Source organism: Salmo salar, chromosome ssa24 (assembly GCF_905237065.1).
Source record: "Salmo salar chromosome ssa24, Ssal_v3.1, whole genome shotgun sequence".
NCBI lineage: Eukaryota > Metazoa > Chordata > Actinopteri > Salmoniformes > Salmonidae > Salmo > Salmo salar.
In genome coordinates, this window is record NC_059465.1 from 37,203,551 (window position 1) to 37,219,904 (window position 16,354).

The 16,354-nt window shown below is 42.1% G+C and overlaps 1 protein-coding gene across 5 annotated transcripts in view; it reads left to right on the forward strand.

The window, feature by feature from the left end:
- The window catches only part of LOC106585838 (serine-rich coiled-coil domain-containing protein 1), a 133,449-nt gene that overhangs the window by 73,500 nt on the left and 43,595 nt on the right, over positions 1-16,354 (forward strand). The window contains exon 10 of one of the 5 annotated variants that reach the window (XM_014172517.2): positions 5,750-5,787. The exons of the other annotated variants lie outside the window; for them this stretch is intronic. Within the exon in view, the coding sequence (XP_014027992.2) occupies positions 5,750-5,752 (3 nt within the window). The 3' untranslated portion in view covers positions 5,753-5,787. The remainder of the gene's footprint in view (positions 1-5,749; positions 5,788-16,354) is intronic. 5 annotated transcript variants of the gene reach the window in all.

Here is a 16,354-nt window from a genome sequence, read left to right on the forward strand (position 1 = left end):
AAAGATTGTAGACCTCCACAAGTCTGGTTCATCCTTGGCAGCAATTTGCAAATGCCTGAAGGTACCATGTTCATCTGTACAAACAATAGTACGCAAGTATAAACACCATGGGACCATGCAGCCGTCATACCGCTCAGGAAGGAGACGCGTTCTGTCTCCTAGAGATGAACGTACTTTGGTGCTGAAAGTGCAAATCAATCCCAGAACAACAGCAAAGGACCTTGTGAAGATGCTGGAGGAAACGGGTACAAAAGTATCTATATCCACAGTAAAACGAGTCCTATATCGACATAACCTGAAAGGCCGCTCAGCAAGGAAGAAGCCACTGCTCCAAAACCACCATAAAAAAGCCCGACTACGGTTTGCAACTGCACATGGGGACAAAGATCGTACTTTTTGGAGAAATGTCCGATTAGTCTGATGAAACAAAAATATAACTGTTTGGCCATAATGACCATCGTTATGTTTGGAGGAAAAGGGGGAGGCTTGCAAGCCTAAGAACACCATCCCAACCGTGAAGCATGAGGATGGCAGCATCATGTTGTGGCAGTGCTTTGCTGCAGGAGGGACTGGTGCACTTCACAAAATAGATGGCATCATGAGGATGGAAAATGATGTGGATATATTGAAGGAACATCTCAAGACATCATTCAGGAAGTTAAAGCTTGGTCGCAAATGGGTCTTCCAAATGGACAATGACCCCAAGCATACTTCCAAAGTTGTGGAAAAATTGCTTAAGGACAACAAAGTCAAGGTATTGGAGTGGCATTCACAAAGCCCTGACCTCAACCCTATAGAAAAAGCGTGTGCGAGCAAGGAGGCCTCCGAACCTGACAGTTACTCCAGCTCTGTCAGGAGGAATGGGCCAACATTCACCCAACTTCTGGTGGGAAGCTTGTGAAAGGCTACCCGAAATGTTTGACCCAAGTTAAAGAATTTAAAGGCAATGCTACCAAATACTAATTGAGTGTATGTAAACTTCTGACCCACTGGGAATGTGATGAAAGAAATCATTCTCTTAGCTATTATTCTGACATTTCACATTCTTAAAATAAAGTGGTGATCCTAACTGACCTACGACAGGGAATTTTTACTAGGATTAAATGTCAGGAATTGTGAAAAATTGTGTTTAAATGTATTTGGCTAAGGTGTATGTAAACTTCCGACTTCAACTGTATATATGCATAGTCACGTGCATATTACCTCAATTACCCACACATTGACTTTGTACCGGTACCCCCTGTATATAGTCTCGTTACTGTTATTTTTTTATTATTTTTTTATTTTACTTTTATCATTGGTAATTTAATATTTTTTTTACAAAAGTAGATTTTTGTAAATACCTTCTTAACACTTGTTTTACTTAAATGAATTGTTGGTTAAGGGCTTGTAAGTAAGCATTTCACTGTAAGGTCTGCACCTGTTGTATTTGGCGCATGTGACTAACAAGATTTGATTTTGATTTGATTTAATTGGAGGCCTATGTGACTCAATTACCAACAGATTGGAGGCCTATGTAACCCAATTACCAACAGATTGGAGGCCTGTGTGACTCAATTACCAACAGATTGGAGGCCTTTTTAACCCAATTACCAACAGATTGGAGGCCTGTGTGACTCAATTACCAACAGATTGGAGGCCTTTTTAACCCAATTACCAACAGATTGGAGGCCTGTGTGACTCAATTACCAACAGATTGGAGGCCTGTGTGACCCAATTACCAACAGATTGGAGGCCTATGTAACCCAATTACCAACAGATTGGAGGCCTGTGTGACTCAATTACCAACAGATTGGAGGCCTTTTTAACCCAATTACCAACAGATTGGAGGCCTGTGTGACTCAATTACCAACAGATTGGAGGCCTGTGTGACTCAATTACCAACAGATTGGAGGCCTATGTAACCCAATTACCAAGAGATTGGAGGCCTTTGTAACCCAATTACCAACAGATTGGAGGCCTTTTTAACCCAATTACCAACAGATAGGAGGCCTATTTAACCCAATTACCAACAGATTGGAGGCCTGTGTAACCAACAAGTGTCATTGTTGCAGCTATCTATTAGTTATGCCTTTGCACCAGTGAGCAGGGTGAACTTGGTGTCCGTGATAAGTTTGTCAAGGTAACGAACGGTGGTCTAAAGTGCTGACAGAAGGCGTGGTGCCCGGTGGGCCGGTGCCCGGTGGGCCGGTGGGTGACTGTCAGCAGAAGGTGAGGCGTGCTCCAGCAGTCCCCCTTCTCCCCCGCGGGCAGGGGGAACAGAACGGGGAGGCAGCACTTCGCTGGGGACAGATGGCCCGACAGACAGGAACAGCTAGGCACAATGAACAAGTTCATAAATAATTATCTCAACAATGACTACAGGAGGAGGAGGAAGAGGACGGGACAGGATAGGACAGGCAGCCTAGTTACTGTACCCACAGGCAGAGAGATACTGGAGGAGGAGGAAGAGGACAGGACAGGCAGCCTAGTTACTGTACACACAGTCAGGGAGATACTGGAGGAAGAGGACAGGACAGGCAGCCTAGTTACTGTACACACAGGCAGAGAGATACTGGAGGAAGAGGACAGGACAGGCAGCCTAGTTACTGTACATACAGGCAGAGAGATACTGGAGGAAGAGGACAGGACAGGCAGCCTAGTTACTGTACACACAGGCAGAGAGATACTGGAGGAGGAGGAAGAGGACAGGACAGGCAGCCTAGTTACTGTACACACAGTCAGGGAGATACTGGAGGAAGAGGAAGAGGACAGGACAGGCAGCCTAGTTACTGTACCCACAGGCAGAGAGATACTGGAGGAAGAGGACAGGACAGGCAGCCTAGTTACTGTACATACAGGCAGAGAGATACTGGAGGAGGAGGAAGAGGACAGGACAGGCAGCCTAGTTACTGTACCCACAGTCAGGGAGATACTGGAGGAAGAGGACAGGACAGGCAGCCTAGTTACTGTACATACAGGCAGAGAGATACTGGAGGAGGAGGAAGAGGACAGGACAGGCAGCCTAGTTACTGTACACACAGTCAGGGAGATACTGGAGGAGGAGGAAGAGGACAGGACAGGCAGCCTAGTTACTGTACACACAGGCAGAGAGATACTGGAGGAAGAGGACAGGACAGGCAGCCTAGTTACTGTACACACAGTCAGGGAGATACTGGAGGAGGAGGAAGAGGACAGGACAGGCAGCCTAGTTACTGTACACACAGTCAGGGAGATACTGGAGGAAGAGGAAGAGGACAGGACAGGCAGCCTAGTTACTGTACACACAGTCAGGGAGATACTGGAGGAAGAGGACAGGACAGGCAGCCTAGTTACTGTACATACAGGCAGGGAGATACTGGAGGAAGAGGACAGGACAGGCAGCCTAGTTACTGTACATACAGGCAGAGAGATACTGGAGGAGGAGGAAGAGGACAGGACAGGCAGCCTAGTTACTGTACACACAGTCAGGGAGATACTGGAGGAGGAGGAAGAGGACAGGACAGGCAGCCTAGTTACTGTACATACAGGCAGGGAGATACTGGAGGAGGAGGAAGAGGACAGGACAGGCAGCCTAGTTACTGTACCCACAGGCAGAGAGATACTGGAGGAGGAGGAAGAGGACAGGACAGGCAGCCTAGTTACTGTACACACAGGCAGAGAGATACTGGAGGAGGATGAAGAGGAGGAGGAACAGGACAGGGAGGCCAGATACTGTTCACACAGGCAGGGAGATACTGGAGGAGGAAGAGGAGGACGGGACAGGACATGTAGGCAGCCTAGATACTATACACACAGGCAAGGAGATACTGGAGGAGAGGGGGAGGAAGAGGAGGAGGACGGACTGGACTGGACAGGCAGCCTAAATGCACACGGGCAGACCAGGGAAATGCTGGAGGAGGAGGATAACAGAGTTAATTTTCCAGAATACTCCCACTCTGAGCTAATAGTCCGTTTGCTTACATGCACTGTATCATTCAGTTATATTATGGTGCCTTGACACTGACTGGCAAGCAGAGCACAGGGTCCTGGATGGGCTGTTTGCTGTGAAATGAGATGTCGAGTGATTCTGGAACTGGCCTATTGTTCCGGAACTGGCCTATCGAGAGCATCCTGACCGGTTGCGTCACTGCCTGGTGTGGCAACTGCTCGGCATCCGACCGTAAGGCGCTACAGAGGGTAGTGTGTACGGCCCAGTACATCACTGGGGCCAAGCTTCCTGTCATCCAGCATCTACACACTAGGCGGTGTGAGATGAAGGCCCCAAAAATTGTCAAGGACTCCAGTCACCCAAGTCATAGACTGTTCTCTCTGCTACCGCACGGGAAGCGGTACCGGAGCGCCAAGTCTAGGACCAAAAGGCTCCTTAACAGCTTCTACCCCCAAGCCATAAGACTGATGGCTTATTTGTTTTTACATTGCTGCTACTCACTGTTTATTATCTATGCATAGTCACTTTTCCCCTACCTACATGTACTAACCAGTACCCCCGCACATTGACTTGTTACCAGTATCCCCTGTAAATAGCCTCGTTCTTATTTTATTTTTTACTTTAGTTTATTTGGTAAATATTTTGTAAAGTCTTTCTTGAACTGCATTGTTGGTTAAGGGCTTGAAAGTAAGCATTTCATGGTAGGTCTACACCTGTTGTATTTGGCGCATGTGACAAATAAAGTTTGATTTGGTTTCATTGCTGTTCTTATCAGTAGGATGTTCTTCCATCTGCCCCCACTGACTCACTGCAAATGGTGATTGGTGCAAATATTAATTGACTGTAGGAGCGGGTTAATATAATTACTATCATACCACTGGATGTCAGTAGGGATGATGGGGAGCTAAATGATTCATAGTCTGTCTCTCTGTCGCTCTCTCACCCCCTCAGCCCTTTTGTTAAAGGTTAAGCCAGATTACCATTTTAACAGAGTTGTCTACTCTCAAGTTCCCCTGTTACTTGTCTATTCTATTCTACATCGCTGCCTTCTGTTGTCTGGCACCAGTGATGTTTCATCCTTCCCCAGAACACACTGTTATTGTATCCTCTTTGTATCCTTTAGTTCTCTTCTCTAACTGTCACTCCACCATCACTCATCATTACTCATTGATTCTATGTCCCCTCTCTGTTCTCATCTCCTTTCTTACATCCCTATTCCTGTGTCGTCTTTCTCTGGCCCCCCCTCCTCCATGTTCATCCCCCCTTTTTCCATCTCCTCGTCTCCTTTTTAGATTCCCCTTATTACTCGCTTTTCTTTTGCTCCCTCCTATTCGTTCTATTGATCCTATTCTTCTCTGTCCTCCGATGTCGTCTTCTCTGGCTTCACTAACTTGGGTTGCATGTAGTCCCGTTAGAATGCTAATTCCAACCATGGTTAACTTCTCTTCGTTCTTCACATTTCTGATGTATGCCATCTGTCCCTTTATGTCCTCTCTTCATGTTGCCACCCAATAAACATCCAAATGTCCAGTCCTTTTTCTTTAACAAGTTCCCCCGAGAACAATATTGTCAGAATTAGGGGACTTTATGGTGTTTAAATTTATTTGTGACAATTCCCAGATTATTGCTCATGTAGGAAGGGCTGTTTGAGCTATCCACAGTATAATTTAATTAATGTAAAAACTGGGATAAAAATAATGTCTCGTGTCCCATCCACATGATAATGTAACAGAGGGTGTTTCAGGGCTGGGCTCCATGTTGTATGTATTCATCGTGTTTGTCTCTAACATACTCATCTCTCCATATTGTTGTTTTCCCATCCACTCCTTGGCTTCGCAGTGACCAGCATCATGTGATGTGGCTGAGGCACCATGCAGGTAGGAGATCTTTCTCTGTGTGATGCAGCCAGTCTGCCTGCCTGGATGTCTGTCTATCTGTCTATCTGTCTGCCTGTCTGTAATCAAGGCAGGGTGGCACTCCCATCCCTCCCTCTAATCACCAAACACAGAAAACATCCTATTAATGTCATCCTAAATTAATAAATCCCAATTACCCAATCTGGGAAAATACCACTGACGGTGTTCAAAACAATCACATTTGATTTGCTTACATCTCCGCCATCACATTAAATGACTGTCCCTGTATGTGCGCTGTCTTTCTTTTTGATCGCTGTCTCATGGTGAGCAGTCTCCCTTGGTTCCACCTGGTCATCCTATGGCAGATTAGAATGGATTTTCATACAGTAAAGGTCAGAGTATGACATGTCTATAGAGTCCAATAAAACCAAAACATTTACAATGACCAAAAGCCATCGTCATCCAAGCCAGAAGTATTGGCCGTGTTCGAGAGCAATGTTATGTATCTTGGGTTAATTGTGACTGACTGACTGATCTACAAACAATAATGAGTAGTTACTTATGACGCAAGGTGATTTGTATATCATGTATGAAGGTTTAGCTTGGAAGGTTTTTTTCACCTGGTCACAGACCGCTGTTGTGGGGTGCACTGAAGTCCACTAGTGCAGGGAAAGTTGAGAGTAGAAGAGCGCGTAGAGGCGAGAAGTAGTTCTATAACGAGCAATGTGATGATGCTGTTTGTATGTGGCTGCTATGAAAGTGAACTGTGTGTGTGGGTGTATTCAATTTGGCAGTTTTAAAGCAAATATTCTTGCAATTCTATACATTTTGTCATGTCTAATGTGTATTCATGTGATATGTGAGTGACAAAAATATGATAATATCTATGAGCTAAAATGTCAAAATAAAAAACATTATCTGACATGGGCTAGTTGATCTGGACATTTCTGACAAGTTATACATATTTCTCTAAAGTAAGCAATGACTAACATGACAAGAGGAACTGATGATAATTTCGAAATTGCACCTTGTGCATTCTACTATCACAACTTTCAAGAGTAAGTTTAAAGCTGGACTGACTTCGACCTTGCTGGCCCCTCGCTCTCCCCACAGTTTAGGAACCACTGCCCTAAGTGACTTTGAGCATGGTATAATCGGCGGTGCCAGGATCGCCGGATCCAGTATCTCAGAAAAGGCTGCCCTCCTGGGCTTTTCACGCTTGGCAGTGTCTAGGGTTTACAGAGAATGGTGCGACAAACAAAAAACATCCAGTCAGCGGTAGTCCTGTGGGCGAAAACAGCTTGTTGATGAGAGGTCGAAGGAGAATGGCAAGAATCGTGGAAGCTAACAGGTGGGGCACAAACCGACAAATAACGGCTCAATACATCAGTGGTGTGCAGACCTGCATCTTGGAACGCACAACTCGACGATCGATGTCACGGATGGGCAATTGCATTTGACGACCACACAGGGATCCATTTCTATCAGCTAAAAACAAGAAGCGGCTCCAGTGAGCACACAATCACCAACACTGGACACTTGAGTGGAAAAACATCTCCTGGTTAACTTGAATGACCTGCTCATGTCCCCAGACCTCAACCCAATAGAGCTTCTTTGTGATGAGATGGAACGGGCTGTTGGTAGCATGAATGTACCGCTGTCCAATCTGCAGTAACTGTGTGATGCCATCGATTCAGCATGGACCAACATCCCTGTGAAACGTTTCTGACACCTTGTAGCTAGTAAACTGTTCGTTGAGTGTATATTTGCTTAGTTGTAGGTCACTGCTCTTGTGTGCTTTCAGTTATGCAGTAGCAAAAGGCTCTGCTTTTGATAGAAAGTTTTTTGATGTACAGTATAGTACTGTATGTGTATATAGTGTAGTATACTACAGGCTATGCTTTACAGTACAGTATCAAAGTTATATGTACAGTACATTTGGATAGTTTTTATTTTTATTTTTTGGATGAAAAAATATATATCCAAATCAATCTATACACCATCTCAATAATGACAAAGCGGAAACAGGTTTTTAGACATTTTTGCAAATGTATTAATAACGAGAACCTTATTTACATACAGTACCAGTCAAAAGTAGGATCTTTCTTTATTTTTACTATGTCCTACGTTGTAGAATAATAATGAAATAACACATATGGAATCATGTAGTAACCAAAAAAGTGTTAAACAAATTAAAATATATTTTAGATTCTTCAAAGTAGCCATCCTTTGCCTTGATGACAGCTTTGCACACTCTTGACATTCTCTCAACCAGCGTCACCTCAAATTCTTTTCCAACAGTCTTCCCACATATGCTGAGCACTTGTTGGATGCTTTCCCTTCACTCTGCGGTCCAACTCATCCCAAACCATCTCAATTGGGTTGAGGTCGGGTGATTGTGGAAGCCAGGTCATCTGATGCAGCACTCCATCACTTACCTTCTTGGTCAAATAACCCTTACACAGCCTGGAGGTGTGTTTGGGTCATTGTCCTGTTGAAAAACAAATGATAGTCCCACTAAGCGCAAGCCAGATTGGATGGCATATCGCTGCAGAATGCTGTGGTAGCTATCACCGACAGTGTCACCAGCAAAGCACCATCAGACCTCCTCCTCCATGTTTCACGGTGGGAACCACACATGCAGAGATCATCCGTTCACCTACTCTGCCTCTCACAAAGACACGGCGGTTGGAACCAAAAATCTCAAATTTGGACTCATCAGACCAAAAGACAGATTTCCACCGGTCCATTCCTTGTGTTTCTTGGCCCAAGCAAGTCTCTTCTTCTTATTGGTGTCCTTTAGTAGTGGTTACTTTGCAGTAATTTGACCATGAAGGCCTGATTCACACAGTCTCCTCTGAACAGTTGATGTTGAGATGTGTCTGTTACTTGAACTCTGTGAATCATTTATTTGGGCTGCAATCTGAGTTGCAGTTAACTCTAATGAACTCATCCTCTGCAGCAGAGGTAATTCTGGGTCATCCTTTCCTGTGTCGGTCCTCATAAGAGCCAGTTTCATCATAGCGTTTGATGGTTTTCGTGACTGCACTTGAAGAAACTTTCAAAGTTATTTAAATTTTCTGGATTGACTGACCTTTATGTCTTAAAGTAAATGATGTACTGTTGTTTCTCTTTGCTTATTTGAGCTGTTCTTGCCATTAATATGGACTTGGTTTTTTACCAAATAGGGCTATCTTCTGTAAACCACCCCTACCTTGTCACAACACAACCGATTGGCTCAAACACATTAAGATGGAATGAAATTCCCCAAATTAACTCTTAACAAGGCACACCTGTTAATTGAAATGCATTCCAGGTGACTACCTCATGAAGCTGTTTGAGAGAATGCCAGAGTGTGCAAAGCCGTCATCAAGGCAAAGGGTGGCTACTTTGAAGAATCTCAAATATAAAATATATTTGCATTTGTTTAACACTTTTTTGATTACTACATGATTCCATATGTGTTATTTCATAGTTTGATGTTTTCACTATTATTCTACAATGTAGAAAATAGTACAAATAAAGAAACCCAAGAATGAGCAGGTGTGTCCAAACATTTGACTGGTACTGTAAGTATTCAGACCCTTTAGTCAGTACTTTGTTGAATACTTTCCAAATGCACTGTGAATTTTGTTAGTATCCCCTTTAGCTAACGCCGTAACTTTAGCTAATCGTCCTGGGGTCCAACACCAATTAATAACACATTACAAACAATTACAAGTGAAGACTTTACAAACATTTAACAAGTAGACAATACAGACAATTAAAATACCTGACGGGAAACACATTTAACATTCGATTGATGCTTTCTATTTCCTGTCCAGTCATATGGTCTATCGCATTAGATGTTCTTTAGTTTTTTTTTCTTGAAGGTGGATTTACTTTTTGCCTGAGAAATATGGATAGGTAAAGAGTTCCACTCAGCTATGGCTCTATATAAAACTGTAGATTTATGTCGAATTTGTCCTTGGCTTGGGTTGTCTTTATATGCCCTGAATTTACTATCAGAAGACTGGATAATAATTTGTTTTCAACATGAAGCCATGAGAGATACTGATGCATTTGGATAATATTCATACGGAGAGAGCAATGAAGAGATATCCTGGCAGCCCTGTTTTGAGCCATTTTGAGCTTTTTTATATCTTTCTTTGCTGTAGATGACTGGACAGTACTCTAAGTGTGATAGGACCAGGGATTTAATCACCTGATTCAGAGTCCTAGATGTTACATACTCTGAAATTTTCTTGTAACAGAAATTCCCTTACCCATAACAATATTATCTGACACCTAGTAGTTTATTTCTTCACTTGCTCTACATACGTTCTATTCATTGACAGATTCATTTTGGGATCAACAGCAAGGATATATCTTGAAACAAATACAATACATTAAGCTTTAGAAATGTACAACACCAATTTGTTCATATCAACCCTCTCAGACAACATTCTTAGTTTACTACGCAGTACATCTGTTAGCTCATTACATTCTGATGCTGCGCTATACATTGTAGAGTCATCAGTATACATTGCCAGTCTTGCTTTGTTCATTACTGAAGGTAGTAAATCATTAATAAAGATTGAGTAGAGAAGTGGGCCTAGGCAGCTTCCTTGAGGAACACCATAGTGAATATATTTACTGATTGAAAAGCTACCATTAAAGAACACTTTTAGCCTTTTCCTGGATAGATAGTTTTCCATACAGGATAGTGCTGCAGACTTACAGTGGGGGGGGAAAAGTATTTGATCCCCTGCTGATTTTGTACGTTTGCCCACTTACAAAGAAATGATCAGTCTATAATTTTAATGGTAGGTTTATTTCAACAGTGAGACAGAATAACAACAAAAGAATCCAGAAAAACGCATGTCAAAAATGTTATACAATTATTTTTATTTTAATTAGGGAAATAAGTATTTGACCCCTCTGCAAAACATGACTTAGTACTTGGTGGCAAAACCCTTGTTTGCAATCACAGAGGTCAGACGTTTCTTGTAGTTGGCCACCAGGTTTGCACACATCTCAGGAGGGATTTTGTCCCACTCCTCTTTGCAGATCTTCTCCAAGTCCTTAAGGTTTCGAGGCTGATGTTTGGCAACTCGAACCTTCAGCTCCTTCCACATATTTTCTATGGGATTAAGGTCTGGAGACTGGCTAGGCCACTCCAGGACCTTAATGTGCTTCTTCTTGAGCCACTCCTTTGTTGCCTTGGCCGTGTGGGTCATTGTCATGCTGGAATACCCATCCACGACCCATTTTCAATGCCCTGGCTGAGGGAATGATGTTCTCACCCAAGATTTGACGGTACATGGCCCCGTCCATCGTCCCTTTGATGCGGTGATGTTGTCCTGTCCCCTTAGCAGAAAAACACCCCCAAAGCATAATGTTTCCACCTCCATGTTTGACAGTGGGGATGGTGTTCTCGGTCATAGGCATAGGCAGCATTTCTCCTCTTCCAAACACGGCGAGTTGAGTTGATGCCAAAGAGCTCCATTTTGGTCTCATCTGACCACAACACTTTCACCAGTTGTCCTCTGAATCATTCAATGTTCACTGGCAAACTTCAGACGGGCATGTATATGTATTCTTGAGCAGAGGGACCTTGCGGGCTCTGCAGGATTTCAGTCCTTCACGGCGTAGTGTGTTACCAATTGTTTTCTTGGTGACTATGGTCCCAGCTGCCTTGAGATCATTGACAAGATCCTCCCGTGTAGTTCTGGGCTGATTCCTCACCGTTCTCATGATCATTGCAACCCCACGAGGTGAGATCTTGCATGGAGCCCCAGGCCGAGGGATATTGACAGTTCTTTTGTGTTTCTTCCATTTGTGAATAATCGCACCAAATGTTGTCACCTTCTCACGAAGCTGCTTGGCGACGGTCTTGTAGCCCATTCCAGCCTTCTGTAGGTCTACAATCTTGAGTTTGGAATCTGATTGATTGATTGATTGATTGATTGCTTCTGTGGACAGGTGTCTTTTTTACAGGTAACAAGCTGCAGTTAGGAGCACTCCCTTTAAGAGTGTGCTCCTAATCTCAGCTCGTTACCTGTATAAAAGACACCTGGGAGACAGAAATCTTTCTGATTGAGAGGGGGTCAAATACTTATTTCCCTCATTAAAATGCGTTTTTCTGGATATTTTTCTGGATATTTTTGTTGTTATTCTGTCTCACTGTTCAAATAAACCTACCATTAAAATTATATATTGATCCTTTCTTTATCAGTGGGCAAATGTACAAAATCAGCAGGGGATCAAATACTTTTTTCCCCCACTGTAAAACCCTAACATTTGAGTTTACCAAGTAACAGTTCATGATCAATTACATCAAAAGCAGTACTGAAATCTAGCAACACTGCACCATATAACATCCTTTTATGCATACTCTTTAACCAATCATCTGTAATTTGTGCTAAGGCCATACTTGTAGAATGCCCCTCTGTATGCATGCTGGAACCCAATTGTCAGACCATTACATGAGAAATAATCCTTGATTTGTTCAGATAAAATGTTTTCCAATAATTGACTTAACACAGACAGCAAGCTTATATGACGACTATTAGGACCAGTGAATGCATATTTTTTATCCTTAGGTAGTGGAATAACCTTTGACTCTTTCCAGACTTCTAGGCACACCCCATACATCAAGCACTTATTAAAAATATGAGCGACTGGGGTAGATATTTGGTTAGCTGTAACTCTATCAATTTGGCGTCAAGATTAGCTGTACCAGGTGACTTGTCATCCGAAAGAGACAACAGCATCCTTTCTACCTCTTCCTTTTCTACTTGGTGAAATTCAAACATACATTGCCTCTCCTTCATGATACAATCTTTTATAAGGGTACAGTTGAAGTCGGAAGTTTACAAACATTTAGGTTGGAGTCATTAAAACTCGTTTTTCAACCACTCCATGAATTTCTTGTTAAGAAACTATAGTTTTGGCAAGTCGGTTAGGACATCTACTTTGTGCATGACACAAGTCATTTTTCCAACAATTGTTTACAGACAGATTATTTCACTTATAATTCACTGTATCACAATTCCAGTGTGTCAGAAGTTTACATACACTAAGTTGACTGTGCCTTTAAACAGCTTGGAAAATTCCAGAAAATGATGTCATGGCTTTAGAAGCTTCTGATAGGCTAATTGACATCATTTGAGTCAATTGGAGGTGTACCTATGGATGTATTTCAAGACCTACCTTCAAACTCAGTGCCTCTTTGCTTGACATCATGGGAAAATAAAAGAAATCAGACCTCAGAAAAAAATGGTATACCTCCACAAGTCTGGTTCATCCTTGGGAGCAATTTCCAAATTACTGAAGGTACCACGTTCATCTGTACAAACAATAGTACGCAAGTATAAACACCATGGGACCAAGCAGCCGTCATACCGCTCAGGAAGGAGACGCGTTCTGTCTCCTAGAGATGAATGTACTTTGGTGCGAAAAGTGCAAATCAATCCCAGAACAGCAAAGGACCTTGTGAAGATGCTGGAAGAAACGGGTACAAAAGTATCTATATCCACAGTAAAACGAGTCCTGTATCAACATAACCTGAAAGGCCGCTCAGCAAGGAAGAAGCCACTGCTCCAAAACCGCCATAAAATGCCAGACTACGGTTTGCGGTTTGCAGACTACAGTTTGCCAGACTACGGTGGCAGTATCATGTTGTGGGGGTGCTTTGCTGCAGGAAGGACTGGTGAACTTCACAAAATAGATTGCATCATGAGGATGGAAAATTACGTGGATATATTGAAGCAACATCTCAAGACATCAGTCAGGAAGTTAAAGCTTGGTCGCAAATGGATCTTCCAAATGGACAATGACCCCAAGCATACTTCCAAAAAGTTGTGGCAAAATGGCTTAAGGACAACAAAGTCAAGGTATTGGAGTAGAGGCCGACCGATTAATTAGCATGGCCGGTTTAATTAGGGCTGATTTCAAGGTTTCATAACAATCGGTAATCGGCATTTTTGGACGCCGATTATGGCCGATTTACATTGCATTCCGCGGGGAAACTGCGTGGCAGGCTGACCACCTGTTATGCAAGAGCAGCAAGGAGCCAAGGTAAGTTGCTAGCTAGCATTAAACTTATCTTATAAAAAACAATCAATCTTCACATAATCACTATTTAACTACACATGGTTGGTGATATTACTAGGTTAACTAGCTTGTCTTGCGTTGCATATAATCAATGCGGTGCCTGTTAATTTATCATCAAATCACAGCCTACTACACCAAACGGGGGATGATTGAACAAAAGCGCTTGCGCGAAAAAATCACAATCATTGCACGACTGTGCCTAAACATAAACATCAATGCCTTTCTTAAAATCAGTACACAGAAGTATATTTTTTTAAACCTGCATATTTAGTTAAAAGAAATTCATGTTAGCAGGCAATATTAACTAGGGAAATTGTGTCACTTCTCTAACGTTCATTGCACGCAGAGTCAGGGTATATGCAACCGTTTGGGCCGCCTAGCTCGTTGCGAACTAATTTGCCAGAAATGTACAGAATTATGACATAACATTGAAGGTTGTGCAATGTAACAGCAATATTTAGACTTAGGGTTGCCCCCGTTCTATAAAATACGGAACGGTTCCGTATTTCACTGAAAGAATAAATGTTTTGTTTTCAAAATGATAGTTTCCGAATTTGACCATGTTAATGACCAACGGCTCGTATTTCTGTGTTTATTATATTATAATTAAGTCTATGATTTGATAGAGAAGTCTGACTGAGCAGCGGTAGGCGGCAGCACGCTCGTAAGCATTCATTCAAACTATACTGCATTTGCCAGCAGCTCTTAGCAATGCTTGGTTCACAGCGCTGTTTAGGACTTCAAGCCTATCAACTCCTGAGATTAGGCTGGCAATACTAAAGTGCCTATTAGAACATCCAATAGTCAAAGGTATATGAAATATAAATGATATAGAGAGAAATAGTTGACACGTCATAATTCCTATAATAACTACGACCTAAAACTTCTTAACTGGGAATATTGAAGAACTGGAAATATTGAACCACCAGCTTTCATATGTTCTCATGTTCTGAGCAAGGAACTTAAATGTTAGCTTTTTTTAAATGGCACATATTGCAATTTCACTTTCTTCTCCAACACTGTGTTTTTCCATTATTTTAACCAAATTGAGCATGTTTCATTATTTATTTGTATTATATTAAGTTAAAATAAGTGTTCATTTCAGTATTGTTGTAATTGTCATTATTATAGACATATAAATCGTCTTGAGTAATCGGTATTGGCTTTTTTGGGTCCTCCAATAATCGGCATCGGTCGTCGAAAAATCATAATCGGTCGACCTCTATATTGGAGTGGTCATCACAAAGCCCTGACCTCAGTCCTATAGAACATTTGTGGGCAGAACTGAAAAAGTGCGTGCGAGCAAGAAAGCGCGTGCGAGCGAGGAGTCCTACAATCCAGACTCAGTTACACCAGCTCTATCAGGAGGAATGGGCCAAAATTCACCCAACTTATTGTGGGAAGCTTGAGGAAGGCTACCCGAAACGTTTGACCCAAGTTAAACAATTTAAAGGCAATGCTACCAAATACTAATTGAGTGTATGTAAACTTCTGACCCACTGGGAATGTGATGAAAGAAATAAAATCTGAAAGAAATCATTCTCTCTACTATTATTCTGACATTTCACATTCTTAAAATAAAGTGGTATTCCTAACTGACCTACGACAGGGAATTTTTACTAGGATTAAATGTCAGGAATTGTGAAAAACTGAGTTTAAATGTATTTGGCTAAGGTGTATGTAAACTTCCGACTTCAACTGTATATGACATGTAGCCATCATTTGGAATCATAGCATTCCTCAACTTGTCCACTTTGCCTGTAAAATACTCATTAAAGTAGTTTGCAATGTCCTGTGGTTTTGTAATAAATATACCCTCTGATTCAACAAAAGAGGCGGACATATTCGAATTCCTACCCATAATAGCGTTCAACGTTCTCCACTGTTTTTTCCCCATCACCCTTCATCAATTTTGTGCTGATAGAATCCCTTCTTCTTTCCTTTGTTTAGCTTGGTCACAAGATTTCTTAATTTACAATAACTTTTCTTATCAAACAGAGTGCCAGATTTCTCTGCTGATTTTTTTTTTTGGCATCATAACATTGAATCATGAAATTTCTCAGCTCATCATCAATCCATGGGGCACTGTTTGACCTGACAGTGCGTTTTCTTAAAGGGGCGTGCTTATCAGCTATACTCATAAATCATTTAATAAACAAACAGTGACATTTCAGGATCATCCTTACTACACACTTCTAACCATTGCCCATTCTTAATCTCATCCGCAAATGAGTCCTGATTGAACCCTCTGTAGGACCTTGGGTAGATTGAGTGCAACCAAGTTATGATCACTACAACCTAGTGCCAGTGATACAGCTTTAGAACAATGTTCAGCCATGTTAGTAAAAATATGATCGTTACAAGTTGATGATGTGATACCGGACCTATTATGTTCTGGTTGGTAATGTCATAACTTGGGTCAGGTTACATACACTGGCAACAGAAATACGTTTCTATCTCATTGGACAATCTCCCCAAAAATATATTTCCC